General features: G+C 32.9%; 1 protein-coding gene across 1 annotated transcript; it reads left to right on the forward strand.

Annotated features, from left to right (window-relative positions):
- Positions 1–2,221: 2,221 nt before the first annotated feature.
- LOC148271244 (alpha-amylase 1-like) lies at positions 2,222–16,204 on the forward strand. Its single transcript, XM_088241621.1, has 9 exons — positions 2,222–2,395; positions 7,144–7,289; positions 9,938–10,106; positions 11,987–12,102; positions 12,182–12,368; positions 14,671–14,859; positions 14,940–15,071; positions 15,728–15,934; positions 16,016–16,204. Exons 1-9 carry the CDS (start codon positions 2,222–2,224, stop codon positions 16,202–16,204), a joined length of 1,509 nt encoding a protein of 502 aa, XP_088097747.1.
- The last annotated feature ends 372 nt before the right edge of the window (positions 16,205–16,576 follow it).

Raw genomic sequence — 16,576 nt, forward strand, 5'->3', positions numbered from 1 at the left:
TCAGGCAATACATACGGGTAATTTTCTCTGTTTATTTTTTGCAACGAAGAAGTTCGGGGGGTAAATATATTTTTTTATCTCTTGAAAGATCATCTAATTTCAGTTTTTTCAATGTCATGAGTTGTGCAAGCATTTAAAATTCAAACCCCGTAGTTGTCAAAATACGCTAAACTTTTAAAAACGTGGCTATCTGGAAACCGGAAATCTATAACAACACGGAGCAACGGTATAACTAATTGCTTATTATTCCAATGAACATTGACGATTAAAGTATTTAATTTTTATTTAAACAGTTTATCAATCTTTTCGAGAAACTCGTCGTAATTAAATGCCCTAATTTTTACTGCGTTTAAGACATTAGGATAAAATGTAAAAAGATGGCACTCCATACAAATCTGAGCTAAATGTCTTCTCAAAAGGAAAGGGAATGACCAGCGGAGGGAGCAAGTATCATCACGTTATATCACGTCGACTTTGACAAGCAAAACAGGTAGTACAGTAAAAAGCACGGACTGTTTTCATCGGTCTACTGTAAGTTATATTCAGTATGTCGTTCCCTTCCGCATAGGCGTCACCTTTGTTTATCGTTTTACTATACGCCCAGCTAGTTAGCTCAGTTAAGCAGGACAGAGACAGGACATAGCTTACATCTTTTCCAGATCTATTTGTGCAGTATCTTAGCGTTCATTTATGGGCATTTTAGTAATTGCCAGGAGACAAAAGTTTAAAAGTAGCCGGAGAATGCTCACAACAGACTAAAGTCCGTTTCATCAAACATCTGCCAATCGGCCGCAGGTGGGAAGACCATATTTCAAACGCTCATGTTTATTCTAGTTATGTACCAAAATGGTTAAGTAAAAAAAAAATACATCGTCATATTAAAACATGGACATGCCCTTTAGAGTAAAATATTTTTTTAAGAAGTGACACGAAAACGTGCCAATAGGTATTGTATTTGTTTATAACACCAGGGCTGCATTCAACGAACATGCGTTTTAGGACCCCAAAAATTGTAGGATTCCCATTTTTAATATGTAAAAATATATATTTTAATGTTTACAATCAACATTAATTTTTAGTGGATGCCAATCAGATCGTGTCCTTAAATTGCTTATAATTTCGAACCATTTATTTGTTTTCACTGGATTTATGGGAACGGAAAAATAATATTCACTCACGTTTATTATATTTTAAAAACGTATTTCGATCAATGCACCCCTGTAACTAAATAAAAGCTTCGCAACTGCACCGCTAGGCGTAGTTTGACATTTACAAAAAATAAAATTAATTGTTAAATATAATTAAATCTATTCAGTATGCCTCGTGGTGTAATAGTCAGGACGTTTGCCAACCATGCGAGAGGTCTCAGGTTCGATGCACGACATGGTTGATATGATTTATTTTTTTAAAAGGGTGTTTTCCAACCAGAATATTTCATAGTCCCTGGACTGGTACCTGAAGCGTAAGACTGATCATCTTACCTTCATGTAACAAAAATGATCAAGATACGCTGCGATTGGTGTACCAATGCAGTGCCCTATGCACCATAAGGTTCGGAAAGGGAAATGATTATTAAGCTTTTTTAATCACTCATGAAAAAATGTTTACCAATGAAAAGAAACACAATAATTTTTACAATGTTTATTCAGTGACAGTGTATACTTGTAATGCAGTAATAAATAGACTTCATGAACTCGGCAATAGTTATTCCCACGTATCTGATATATTTAGTGTAGGGTATTGTTCCTATAGAACAAACCTTTTGAACTTTTTCAAAGATGGTGAATGGTAATTATATTTATTTATTCATGCATTTCATATACAATTTTTTGTTCACTTTGCCTAGCTGTGTGAAACAGTACTTATGATTTTCTCGTTGTTTTATTGTAGAATTTTTTATTATTTAAACTTTCTACTGAATATGCTGTATAATTTTTAGGTTTTTTTTTTAATATAAGTCTTGTATAATTTTTGGTGTGATTTTTTTTTTTAATCTTGTTTTTAATATTCATGTTTTTGAAAAAAAAAATGTTAAGCCAAATATCTTAATATTATAAATATTTGTAAAAGGCAGATTTGCCGTTTATGTTAATAAAATAAAAAAATAAAATACCCAAAAAAACAGAAAAACAATGTTAAAATATTTGTTCATTAAAGCTGTCTGGAACCGAATATTCTCTTAATCAATTTATAAAACTTTGATGGTTTTCAGTGGGTCATCATGAGGTTGTTAATATTTTTCCTAGCCGTCTGTGGCGCAGCCCTGGCCCAACACAAGAACCTGCACTACTGGGATGACAGATCTGTGATGGTCCATTTCTTCGAGTGGAAGTGGATTGATATTGCTGCCGAATGCGAGAGGTTCCTTGCGCCCATGGGATTCGGAGGAGTCCAGGTATTCTACCTTAAATTAAATAATTCCATGGGACATAAGTATGTCTAAACAATGAATTAAGAAGTATTCCTAAAAATTATGGACTGGCACCTGAAGAATAAAACAGACCATCGGACCTTTATTTAATTGATGACCGAGATACGAATCATTGGTTGAATCAATAATCAATATAATTATTCTTTAAATCTGAGGCTTGTTGGGTCTAGCGCCGTGATGATGAACGCTATCTTCATCAGTACATATTGAGACGGTATCAACTAACATCGATATTTATGTACGAAAATGTGTATAGTTGTAAGAAAACTCAATGTATCTTCATCGGGAACCTGTAATGAAACATATTTACAAAAAAAATCGTAAACATATTCTGTTTTTTTTACAGTAAACTTAATTTTACGTTGTAGATAAAATTGAAGATAAATTTAAGCTTTTCATTAGAATACAGACCCTGATGGGTGACAGACGTCACCCACGAATAATGTAAAAGTTCTCTTTTTGTATTTTTTATTCGAGTACAAATCAAGGTGATTTCATTTCCGTTAGCAAAACTGTAAGAACGGGTTGTCAAATAAATGTTCAAATCGAAAATGTTTGAGTTTTCAATTGAATAGTTCGAAAGATGCGTTCACCTTTTTTACCCAATGTTGCACATGCAACGCGGCAAGAAAACAAAAATTTGTATTTTTATAAATTTGTCTCTAACCTTGTTTTAAAGACGTATTATTTCGTTTTCGGTTATAATTTGTAAAATATAATATTTATTGTTTGCAAACAAAATTTAAATGACTAAGATATTTTTTTTTATAAAAAGAAATATTTATCGTTCTTATAATTAACGCAAATATTTAATTTTGAGGGCCTTTTTTAACGAGTTGTAAATAACTCACTATTAGAAAATGGAAATCAAGTTGGGGTAGAGTGGGATTCGAACCACGGATCTTTGATCCGTGAGTCCGAGACACTAGCCACGGGACCACAACCCGATTAGAAATATGTTTTTTTTTTTATGATCCCGTGTAAGTTGGATTTGTTGCGACGTTTCGATTATCATTGCACATTTCGTAGAAGCATAAAGAAAACTATATGTTTATGTACTAGTAATTTGTACCGTTTCGCAGTCGGCACCCGGCACATTTTGCGTAATTTTTATAGTGAGAAGTGCCGGGAACCAGGTTGAGTTTAATTTCAGTCCTAATTTATTTATTTTTGTTGTTTAAGAGTTTGTGTATTTCATTTGCCTCTTTTATTATTCGTTCATTGTAATTTTTAGGTTTATGCAAAATCTTTGGGTCGAAGGCGAAGAAATGTTTACTTTAAACTTCTAGCATAAAAATAATGCACTTATTTCTAAAAACAATTTTATCTTTTGACAAACTGAAAAAAGACTGTTGTAAATTGGTCACGATTTGTACTTAGCAAAATATTTTATACAAATATGTATTTTTTAGTATGGCCGTTTTTAGTGGGCAAATATAATATTTACACATAGACAACTTAAACAAATACAAATTAATACCACTTTCGGACAAAGGGATTTTGAGTATTATTCAATTAAAATCTATAACCTACTTCCACTATCTATTAAAGCAATTAGTAATGAAAAAATGTTTAAAAAGGCTATTAAAAAATGGATAGTGGAGCTAGGTAGAAGTAAAATAGATTGTCTCATTCGCCCATACCAATACTGAATCAACTGCTCCACAACTGTATAGCTTATGTTAGGTTTTTGTTATTTTCATTGTGTGTTTTGTAATATAAATAATATAGATGTACATAAATACCTTGTTTTTAAAACTGTCTGAATATTCGTTAATTATGATTGTTTTTAAAGTTAGTCTTCTTTGTTTATTCTCAAATGTAATTTCAAAAAACTAAATTGTTAAGTGTCCTCGGCACGGGAAACCCCAGTCAGGTCACATTATTTTTATTATTAATTATTGTTTGCAAGCAAAAAATATGAATAAATAAACTAATATGGATGTATTACTTTAAATACTTCTGTTACATTTTACATTATGAGGAGAGGATGCATATAATGTGGTATCGGGTAAGAAGTTTGGTAGGAGACAGGTAGAGGGTCCAGGAAATAAAAGGAATGAAATAATGGGAAAGTATGCATTCAAGGCCTACATTACACTTTAAAAAAATTGCGATACAGTTTAAATGTGATTTAATAGTTAAAAAATAATACCTAAAGGAAGCTATCTTTCGTGAACTTTCTTTCAGTAACACGAAATATGTCGATATCCGAAGAGATACAATTGAGTAAAGATATTGCTCTTCCTACTGGCGTTACCAATGGCAGGCTGGTTCTGCAAGCAGGAAGATAAAACAGCTTAAACTGCTTATGACTAAGGTAGCCATTAGGAACATAAAGAAAAGTACTCTCCATTACACCTAAGTTGGTCGTTTTACATAAATCGGAAAAAATACGTAAGCAAATAGGTACATATTTCTTCTTTTCTTCAAACTAAAGTAGTTTACTCTTAAAAGACTATGCTAAAATATCCCTTAACAGACGATGGTGTAATGCACTATTACCGCATGCGTATGTCGAGATGTTTTATTATATAAGCTAAAATACTTAACTATTTACAATGTTATGTGTTTAAAGTTATCCTTTTTTCAAGATGTTATATAAAAAACATATAATTAAAGCATATTTATGCAAATTTGGTAAAAATTGTGTTCATTCCATTTTAAATTCCGCTCGCGTTTCGTCGCCAACTGAATTTCGATTCGAAATAATCGAAGGTCGAAGTAGTAGAGGGCAACCGGGAGACTATAAAGTATGCTTTGTTTAAATATTTACTCATATTTGTAGTAAAAATTGATCAAATTTTTAATACAAATATAACACCGAATTTCATTAAGACAAGAAAAAACGTTGGTAAAACATATTCTTACAACAATATTGAAATAAAACCCAAAACATGGCAAAAAAAATAATGAGAAATTAAATAAAAGTACGTAATAAGTCAAATAATCAAATCATAATTAAACATATAGAAAACATAAACATATTTTTAAAACTAGTTACGAAAAAAAAAATTGAACATTTCAAATTAAATAAATTTTACAATCGGTAGAACCGAATTTCTACCACGAAATATATTTTTTTTACATATATATCATTAATCACTTTGTTATAACTTTAGAAAATATAGATAGACTTAAAAAAACAGTTCAATGTCATTACAAATCAGTTTTTCAGTAAAAACTTATAAAAACTTTAAAGGCCTGTTCATGAATTACTTCAAAAACTTTTAAGCATTTTTCAAACTTTCTAAAATAGATAAATAAAATAAAATAGATAAATCCTTTTCTAAAATATTATAAATTTACTGTCAAACTGTTTCAACCTCTCTCATTAAATTGCTGTTAATTTCTTCGTTATTCAAATTTCGAGACATGATAAATTATGTAGAATTGCGAAATGTTGAAATTATGAATATATTTCGCGAACACGGTGTGTATTAACTGCAACATTTTGCTCAAACATCACGCATCTCTTTCTCAATAGTGAAATAATATTGTATCGGGCTTTTGCGGTTTTGTTTTCTCTTTCATTCAAGCTCCGCCTAGTGAGTAGTGTCCCTGTCGTTCTTCTGATATGCTGAAGTCTCGTGCTCTTTCGTATTTTTTTGTGTAACATTGCCATCTCTTACATTCGTTAAAATAAATTTGACTCAAAATAGGGAAAGATTTTTTGCAAAGAAACCCTGTAAATTTGTTAGAAAACCGTTTCCTCATTTCGGTGTGAGATATTTCACCTAAGGATTACAAAAATAGAAGTTGGATATTAAAAAAAAAAAGAGAGTTATTTCATGTTTTTTCCGCGATGTAGACCTATGTTACCTCATAGCCACACGTGAGTTAAAGTAGGCTAAAGTAGCCAAGCATTCCCATCATAAATTCGGACGGATGCAACCACGAATAGTATTACGAGGATGTGTTGTTGTCTACGGCTGCAGTGCCCAATGGACCTTTATAAGGGCGCGTAACACGTCACTCGCCTTTCTCTGTCTTCACCAGTATTCAAGCTCACTCTAAAATATTATTTGTGTAATCTTTGTATTTTCGTGTGTAATAAACCAAAAATTGTAAGTAACTTAAATTATTTTATTTATTTATTCCTTGTGGTTAAATCCGTTAAATCCATAAAATCCATTCAATCATATGTTTAACATGAACTAACAAATAGCAACTATCTAGTAGAGTATAATACCTCTACAGTATCTCAGGGTATAACAAATAACAACAGGGATAGAGAATACCTTAAATAAGGGAATATAGAAGTCTAGGCATTTACAAGGCTTATGATCTGTCATTGGCTGGTTTAAGTGGTCACTTTACACACTGTGTTATATATACCATTTCGCCTATGTTTGAAAATCCATATTTCTTCAATTTTACCATTTGTTGATTTTAGTTAGCTGAAACCTTTATTGTTGTGAAGAAATTCACCTGACTGAATTATTTCACATACTAGGGAACGCCTGAAAACAATTTTTCATTTCTTCTTGGACCAGTTGGTTCCTCCATCCCTGTTGTTATTTGTTAATCTTAATGACTCCCGAGGGGGTGAAGTCCACTCTTTTGTCTACGAACATTTGGACAAACTCAAATATTGTAATCTAAGGGTATACTTTGAGAAATCAGGCCTATCTCAAAGGTAACCTTAGAGGAGAAATAATGAATTACTACTCTTGATTTAGCTTTTTCATTTGTATTTATTTTGATTTTAGACATCTCCTCCGAGTGAAAACCTTAAACTTGGTTACAGACAATGGAGGGAAAGATACCAGCCTGTCTCCTACAACTTGCTGTCTCGTTCTGGAGATGAAAATGCTTTCAGAGACATGGTTGATAGGTGCAATAAAGTTGGAATAAGGTTTGATAGAAATTAATTATATTGTACGTAAGTCATCTTATAGTTTGAGTCCCCGGGAAAGGTTTCCAACAAAACCCCTGCAGCTCCTTCTCGAAACATATCTGACTTCGGCAGTTTTTATATCTGGTCATACGATGATGGGTAGTTCAGATCTCCTCCGATTTAATTGCACATGAAGGAATTTTAATCGGGTTGATCTCTATTATTAGTGATATATACCATTCCATTCAAAATATAAAGCAGTTACAATACTATTAATACCCAAAGCATTAACTCTGTGGTCATAATTTTAATAAATGTCATTAAATATTTGTATATAACCACTTACCGAATTATATATAGACACTAACCAGCTTATTAAAATGCATGTCATGTTGGTTTTATATTTTTGTGCAACAACTATGGTGAAGGTGTAAAGTGGGTTTCGCATGTTGGTTAAATTGGTGTCCTGACGAAAAAACGGGTACGTCTCGAAACCGGTAGACATAGCAAAGTCGGTAAGTGGTTATATACAAATATTTAATAATAGTTACATCAAGCGTAATAATATAATTACATGGTTTTATGTAACTTGTTTCAAATGTTATGCTGTTTTTCCAAATTTATGCATTTGTTTAGATTTAATTTGTACAGCAAACTTAATTCATTTCTATTTTAATTTTATTTATTTTGTGCATATTCCACCCATCGACCTATTAATACACGAAGACGCGCCCCACAGAGTAAAATATTTTAAAAGTAGTGACACGAAAACATGCCCATAGGTAACTGTGTTTGTTTATTTATACCGGGGCTAAATTAAACCAACATGCATTGTAGGATATCAAAAATTGTATGATTCCCATTTTAATTGATATAAAAAATATGTATTTTAATGTTTGGAATCAACATTAATTTTTCCTAAAATTCCTTATAATTTTGACTCAATCATTTCTTTTCACATGATTTTGGGAAACGCAAAATAATATAAACGCAACTTAATTATCTTTTTTAAACGTATTTCTATCAGTGCACCCCTGTAAGTAAGAAATGATTCGCAATTGAACGGCTCGGCTTAGTATGACATTTACAGAACGTAATAATTTTATTTAAACATGAATTGTTTTAAGCTTCGTTAATTGCTCATGGACACATATTTACCTAAGGTTTTTACATGCTTTCATGACACAAGCAGGCATTTAGGTTTTGATTCTAAACGTCACACCTGTAGCTTAATCACAAATACTTATCGACGTGCTTAAAAATATGCTAAGCATTTGAGCGTTCATAACGAACAATAATGAACATATAAATCGGCATTCACTTCGTAACACTTTATTATAAACAATTATGAAAATAAAACTTTGTCATTAGTGTTACACAATTTTATTATTTTACAAGAACACTACTATAGTTTCAGGAGAGCACTCAATGACAAAGTTTTATTTTCATAATAATTAATAATGAAAATGCTTAAGTTTTCGCAGTCATAAGTCAACGCGTGTATAATCTCTAAGTCAACGCTCATGTCGGTTTGTTTTTTTTTCTCGTAAATAAATACGGTTCATTGGCGAAAAATTAGCATTTATTATACAAAATAATACAATATATTGCATTTGCATAATAGTAAGAAGTGTGTTTACCAAAAAGTGGAAATTAAATTACTGGCGACTGCTTTTCTTGACATTTGGATTGCCAACCGCTGGCTAAATGCAATGAATACCATGATAAATAACAATTCAATAAATATAAATATAAATAGCAGTTTTGGAATATTTTCCATATTTACACCGGTGGAATTCAAATATGTGATTGCGCAGCAGGATTACACGTCGCGAAACGTAAATATTTTGAAATTTAATATTAGGTGTTCACGGATGTTATATTGTGATCGCGAATACGATAAATAACCATGGTGAGAAATTATTATCACGTCGCTTATTAGCACGTTGATAGTTATTTGTGATTGAGCCACTGGCTGGCAAAGGACGACTAAATTCGCGTTGGGTATCACTGAGCGTTTGGGCATCGGTTGTGTCGAAAAATTTTAATGTATGAAGCCTATGTAAAAACCAAAATATGTTATATGCAACTACTATGGGGATCAGGAAATCAAAATGACAAAAACAGACTACAAAGACAGCAAAATAAAATATTAAAGTTAGTATATGACCTTCCCTATCTAACAGCAAGTAAAGAACTTTTTAAGCAAACTAAACAATTAAATGTAACTGAACTCTTTAAACTAGAATCCTTAACATTTATTCATTGTCATTGCCATTAGCCATTGATGTAATTGTAAACGAAGAATTAAAACTTGAAAAAAACTGTAGTAAACATGAACGCAATACAAGAATATCAGAAAAATATCACATACAACCTTTTAAAACGAAAAAAGGACAATCGAGACTAATAAACCATGGACTGAAATTATACAATAAACTACCAGATAAAACTAAACAAAAGACTCAGACAACCTTAACAAAATATGCTAAAAATATTATTATTAACAGTAAAATGTGAATTTTAAAAGTAAAAATATTTTGTTAAATGTATGTAACCTGTAAGGGTTTATCAATGTGTCGATGATACATTTATGTTTTATACCATGTGTTTTGTATATCCTTATAGCGGTTTTTTTTTTAAATCACTTTTTTTTTAAATTACAGAATCTACCCCGATGTGGTTTTCAACCACATGACCTGCGGTTTGGGTGGGGAAGGAACCGGGGATTCTTCTGTTCAGATTTGGAGCAGAAACTACTCCTCAGTACCCTATGATGAAAGTCACTTCAACTCTCCTGTGTGCACTCTCGACAACTACAATGATACCAACCAGGTACCTACTTAAGAAGATAGAGTATTAAATTAATTTATTCGGAAAAAACTCTAAGCGGATTCAGAACAGTTTTGCGAATGATTAGAACCAGAATCCTGAAGTGTTTTTAATCCGATGCCTACCCTCAGGTAAAAAAAAAAAATAAACAAAGAGGAGATAGTTCGTTTCGTATCGAATTAGTTTGAGCATTCACCGACAATGCTCAAGGTTTTGGGTTGAATTCCTGGCAAGGTTGATATCAGGAGTACTAATGGATGAACATCTATGCTAACGAGCTCAAACTAATTAATAAAAAAATCTACACTCACTTTGAAGGTTGCAAAAATTCTTACCTATTAATACTAAATGCACTCTCGTACAAGCATTACTACGACCTATTCTAGATTACGCTGATGTTTCGATGACTGATTTAAGCTGTGAGGAACTCGATAAACTTGAACAACTTCAGAATAATGATGTAATAACTTATATTTCCATATAAGTTATTAATTTAAAAAATATATTTACATAAATATATATGAAATAATATATTTAAATAAAAATATAAATATAAAAAATATATATATTTATCAGTCTGAAGATGCCCATTAGAGGGTGAAAGCGCTAATTGGTCAAAATAAATAAGTGGAAATGTACCAAGTATTTTTTAAATTAATAACTTATATGGAAATATAAGTTATTACATCATTACAATGGAATTCCATCAAGAATTGTCAATAAATAATTTAAATGAAACTTCAGAATACATACAAAAGGTACATTTTTGGTCTTGGGAAATATGACCACATTTTTGACTATCGTAGGCAACTGAAATGGCTCAAATTTACGCAGCGAAGAGACTATCACTCCCTTTCACTTTTATTCAATGTACTTCATAGTCCTAACGCTCCTTTATACCTACGTGAAAATTTTTAACTCTTATCAGTTCATGGTTTACCTCTTCATTCTTATTCTCAAAGCACTCTCTAAATACCCATACACAATTTCTCTTTCTTCTCTAACTTATATAGTGTCCATGCGGCTCGACTGTGGAATCATCTCCCATCCACCATCAAAGATGTTACTACAGTATCTCTGTTTAAATCATGTCTGAAGAAACATTTTCTTTCCCTTCTTTAAATCTCTCCTGCTTTTCTGTTTCCTCATTTTTCCTTTTTACCATTGAGAAATGGTATTGATTGAAGATAATTTATACACAAGTACATTTGCTTCTATTTTAATATATCTTCGGCTTTTTTATTTTCTATTGAATGGGTATTGTAACTTGAATTATAAAACTTTTATTTTGTTGGTTGGTTGGAAAAAAAAACCATTTGGCAATAAGCCCGGCAATGTACATCTAACATTATGTACAAAAAGTTGAATAAATTAGAAAAATCAAAAACTTGTTTTACAGGTGGTTGTTAACTGCAATATTCAATGTACTTTCATGATGTTGATGACGATAATACTAACTATGCACAACACTCTTTCCTCTATCGTTTTTGCTCTAAGTATTATGTTTTTTTTCATCAACTAATATATTTTACATGCCCCTTAATTTATTTAAAATTAAATTTAGACTTTTTATTTTTGGCTGCGATATGATCCCACTAACTATTTAATTATGCACGCACCTGAACACTTACTTCCACACTAACACACATAAACAAACATCTACACTTACTCTCATACAAATACGCATAAACACATCCTTTTGTTGTAACACAATTTAATAATACAAATGATTTTTATTTAGAAACTTCGCTGGTCTGTCTCTAAACTGTATTTTTTTTTAATGTTATTATATCCATATCGACTGTTTGTTTCTTTTAAATAAATTAATTATTAATGAATTCAAAGGAATGTATCATAATAATTTAATTTTCAATTTTACACAGGTCCGAAACTGTGAATTTATGGCACTACATGACTTAAATCAAAGGTCTGAGTACGTCAGAGGAAAGATTGTTGATTACCTTAACAAGTTGATAGATATTGGAGTTGCTGGATTCCGGTAATTGATTATCAAACTTTTCTTTATCTAGTCAAATATAACTTGAAGGTTTTACCACTATTCATAATTTATTTTGTAGAGTTGATGCTGCTAAGCACATGTGGCCTGAAGATTTGAAAGTCATCTATGGAAGGCTCAATAACCTCAGCACTACGTACTTCCCAAGCGGATCTCGTCCTTACATCGTCCAGGAAGTGGTCGATCTCGGTGGTGAAGCCATTACCAAGGATGAATATACTCCTCTGGCCGCAGTTACTGAATTCAAGGTTAATTTAATTCCATGTGTTTTTTATGAACTTTTAAAATATATAGATAATAATATTGATGATAGTGGGGTAACTTTTTCAATGTATGCCCGCATACAATAGGTATATTGGGAATTGAGAGTTAACACAAGTTGAGTCTTTTTTTCCAGATGTCAATAATGAATTCCACTTCACATTGTTTTAAATATTATTTTTATAATATATCATTCACTAAATAATTTAGATTAATAATTGAACGTAGTTATGCTGAAAGCAGCCAGTTCACAATTTTGAAGAAATGAGATATTGATGTTTTGCTAAATGTTTTTAGCAAAACATAAATATCTGGCTGTTGCCAGATCGCTTTTACACAAAAAACTGTATTAATCACCTTCTAAAAACGGTGTCGATCACGAAAACGGCATTTTTCAATTTCAAAAAACACCCAGAGCACTAGAAAAATCTTACGGCATTTTAAAAATCATTAAAACTGGTCATATACATAATAAGATTCTTGTTTGTGATATAAAATAAACTAAAGTATTCATTGTTTATCATTTTTCAAAGTCAAATACATGCTAACTGTTGTGTAAATTTGATTAGTGCTACTAACTCAGTTTCACTTTTCCATGGCTAGCTGCTTTCTGCATAACTACGTTCAATTTATCTTCACAAAACACTAAGAAAATATCGCAAGCAGCATTGATAGATTTGTTCCCTTGGTTGAACGTGAACAGAATTGAAAATGCTCACCTTCACCATTTTGTTTTGCTTTAGTGTTCATTGGAAAAAAAATTGTCAAAACATTTGTTAACGCTTAACACTGTAGAAAAATAAATGTACTTAAGGATACTTGCAATACAGATGGTTTCCGACGAAAAACAATGGCAGTGCATTTCTTTACATTTTATGAACTGCCTCATGTGGGGAGGTTAAATGCAAAACTGTCTCTATCCATGATCACTATTGATGAGAAAATCAACAAAACCAGCAGTGTTACGGACGTCGTATAAACTCAGCAGCCCTTCCTGGGGTCTCTTGAATAATTAATTAACTCGGTATATGTGACATGAAATACCACCTACCCAATAAAGACTTTATTTTGTTATCTTCGGGGGTGGTTTTCGCTATACCAAGGCCCATAGAATTAGGGTATATTGTTTTAGTATTGAATTTATAAATATATCGCCTTGTCATTATTTGATTTAATAATAATATTTTTCCTGTACATGTTTCTTACCGCGCGGTCTGCACCCTAGTGCGGTGGGTGGCGGGAGGAGGTAGTTCTTATATGTGGCGAGAGACGGGATTGGTCGGCTTACTCCCACCCGCCGTTGGCCGGCCAGTGTCGGCCGCACATATTTAATGTGTATAAAAGGCCGCAGCGCCGTCAAATAAATCAGTCTAAATCTTTGGCTCGTGTTTGAATCATCTCCCAATCTACTCTGATACTGACTACGCTACAAGACCTTCACCTGCCCCTTGGATTCGACTTCTGAACTTCTCACCTTACGGATCCCGATCGCGGCGCTCTCTTGGAATTAACAGTACTTTTCAGGACTAATAGTCAAATTGGCTTTTTGCTGCAGTGAACCAGTGTTTGTGCTTCGCCCTTTGGTTCCCGCCACCAGTAAAATCAGTGTGTGCTTCGTTTTTCGGTTTTCACTGCCTTACAAACAGCGGAAGGGATGGCCTCGTGAAGAGTGGTGGACCCGCTAACTCGTCGGTAGCGCGTCAGCTACAAGCTGCTAAATGTCAATTTCTTTTAAGTTCAATGTGCACATTCAACTTAAAATAAATAATTTTTTCGCTACCTGTTATACCACGTACAAGTTGCACATTGAACTCAAAAGAAAAAGTCTTTTTGCTGCTGGTTTTGTTGATCTTTCCAAAAACAATAATCATGGATAGTGGCGGTTTTGCATTTAACCCCCTTATGTGTAATGTCACCCTCGTTGTGTAATGGCAGCGCATTTGCCTACCATACAATAGGACTTGGGTTCGATTCCCGACATAGTTGATATGAAATATTTATTGAAAGGGGTGTTTTTACACTAGAATATTTCATAGTCCCTGTACTGGTACCTGAAGCGTAGAAATAATCATATTGCTCTTTCATAACACAAAAAAATGATCAAGATTCGCTGCAATTGGTGTACCAATTTAGTGCCCAATGCACCATTAGGTGTGGAAAGGGAATGATGATGATGATGATGATAATAATTAGACGCAATATTTTTTGATACCCCTATCATCAAACCATTCAACTATTTTCATTAATAGCTACCCAATTCCAAAGTTAAATGTTTTCTGAAAATTTTAGTTCAGTGCAGAAATCGGATTAGTATTCAGAGGAAATTATTCTTTGAAAAGCTTAGTAAACTGGGGTCCCGCATGGGGCATGGTTGCTCAGGGAGATGGTCTTAACTTCGTCGACAACCACGAAAACCAGAGGGGAAACGGAGCTGGTGGAAAAGAAGTTCTCAATTACAAATGGCCCAAGCCATACCAGGTTTAACAACTCTCCTTTTGTACTATATAAAATTGTTGATGTTGTGAAATTATTTTGAGTATCTGATATTTTGGTTTCAGGCAGCTATTGCTTTTACCCTTGCTCACCCTTATGGAGAACCTAGAATTATGACCAGTTACGCATTCCTAAACACCCACACTGGTCCACCAGAAGACGGACTTGGCAACATTCTTGGACCAGAAATCAACGAAGTAAGTATTTTATCAATATGGTTCTTTTTTGGGTGATACCGTGTGTGTTCGATTTATTCCGACGTTTTCGCTATTTTGCTGGAGCCATCCATCAACCAACCTATCAAGCAATCTTATTGACCCCAGGCAATATGAAAACGCAATCCTACATACTACGACAACGTACTTAGCAACACACCGCGGTGGCGAAGGATCAGCACAGCCTGACCCCCGACCGATACACGCCTCCCAGCCTTCTCGTTAGTATATTAGTAGATTAGCCTTCTTCCTTTTTACGGCAATAGACAATACATGAAAAAAAAACAGGTTGGGAATCACTCGCCGAGGAGTTTAAGACTGAACCTGACTAAATTGAAGTCAAATATTTAAAAAAAATTACCATTAAAAGCATTGATATTTTGTTAATTTTTTGATAAAAAGGCGTTACTTCATTTGAATTACTAATAAATGTGTAACTACAAAAAATAACAGGTTTAAAAAAAAAACCCACTTTACAAAATTCCCTATCAAAGTGAGTAGTTCTGTGTTAGCTTCAAAAATACATTAAAAAAAATATTTATTTGAAAAAAAAAACAATAAGAAAGCAGCGGGTCTTCTCAAAAGAGAAAAAAACATTTGAAAGCTTTGCATTAAAAACAATCAATACTTTCTTTAAGGATGGAAGTTGTAAAGGATGGACGTGGATTTGCGAGCATAGGTGGCCCGAGGTCTACCAAATGGTCGATTTCAGAAACACCGTTAAGGGAACCCAATTGAACAACTGGTGGGACAACGGTAAACACAAAATTGCTTTTTGCAGAGGAAATAAAGGATTCATCGCCTTCAACAATGATCAAATACTGAACTTAGATAGGAGACTTCAGGTTAGTAATTCAACTTAAATCTGTCTCAGTGTTCATTTGCTACTTTTCTTCACAACCAATTCTGGAGAATACCTTTTCTAGGTTTGCCTACCCGCTGGAACCTATTGTGATATCATCTCTGGGTCTAAGTCTGGAAGTATTTGTACTGGAAAAAATACTACTGTTGATAACAAAGGAATGGCAGATATCTTTATTAGTAAGATGGAACATGGCAGTACAATGGTTTTGGCTATCCACATTGGTTCCAAAGTAAGCTTGACAATTATGTAAACCGGAAGTGAACCAACAGACAAAATGAACAAATTTCTGTATTCCAAGTTTGAACTTTATGTGCTTTTTTTGCCTATTTCATTGAACTAAACTGTTTAGATCTATTATTTATATCACTACAGAGATGGGTAGAATTTTTGTTTCAAGATTATGGATATTCGAGCGTTTACAGGGCTTATGACCTGTCATAGGTTGGGTTCAAGTGGCCACTTTTATGTAGAATTCTACAACATTCCCCATTCCGCTTATTAGCGAATATCCATATCGGTGACATTTTTGGTTTTTGTATATATGTCATGAAACAAGGAAAGCTTTCGCTAGCGCGTTTGGCTAGCGCGTTCGCGTATTTGATATTGAGGTTAAGTATTAAAG

This window comes from Micrasema longulum, unplaced genomic scaffold (genome assembly GCF_059751315.1).
Source record: "Micrasema longulum isolate JH-2025_06_02 unplaced genomic scaffold, ASM5975131v1 h1tg003005l, whole genome shotgun sequence".
NCBI classification, from domain to species: domain Eukaryota; kingdom Metazoa; phylum Arthropoda; class Insecta; order Trichoptera; family Brachycentridae; genus Micrasema; species Micrasema longulum.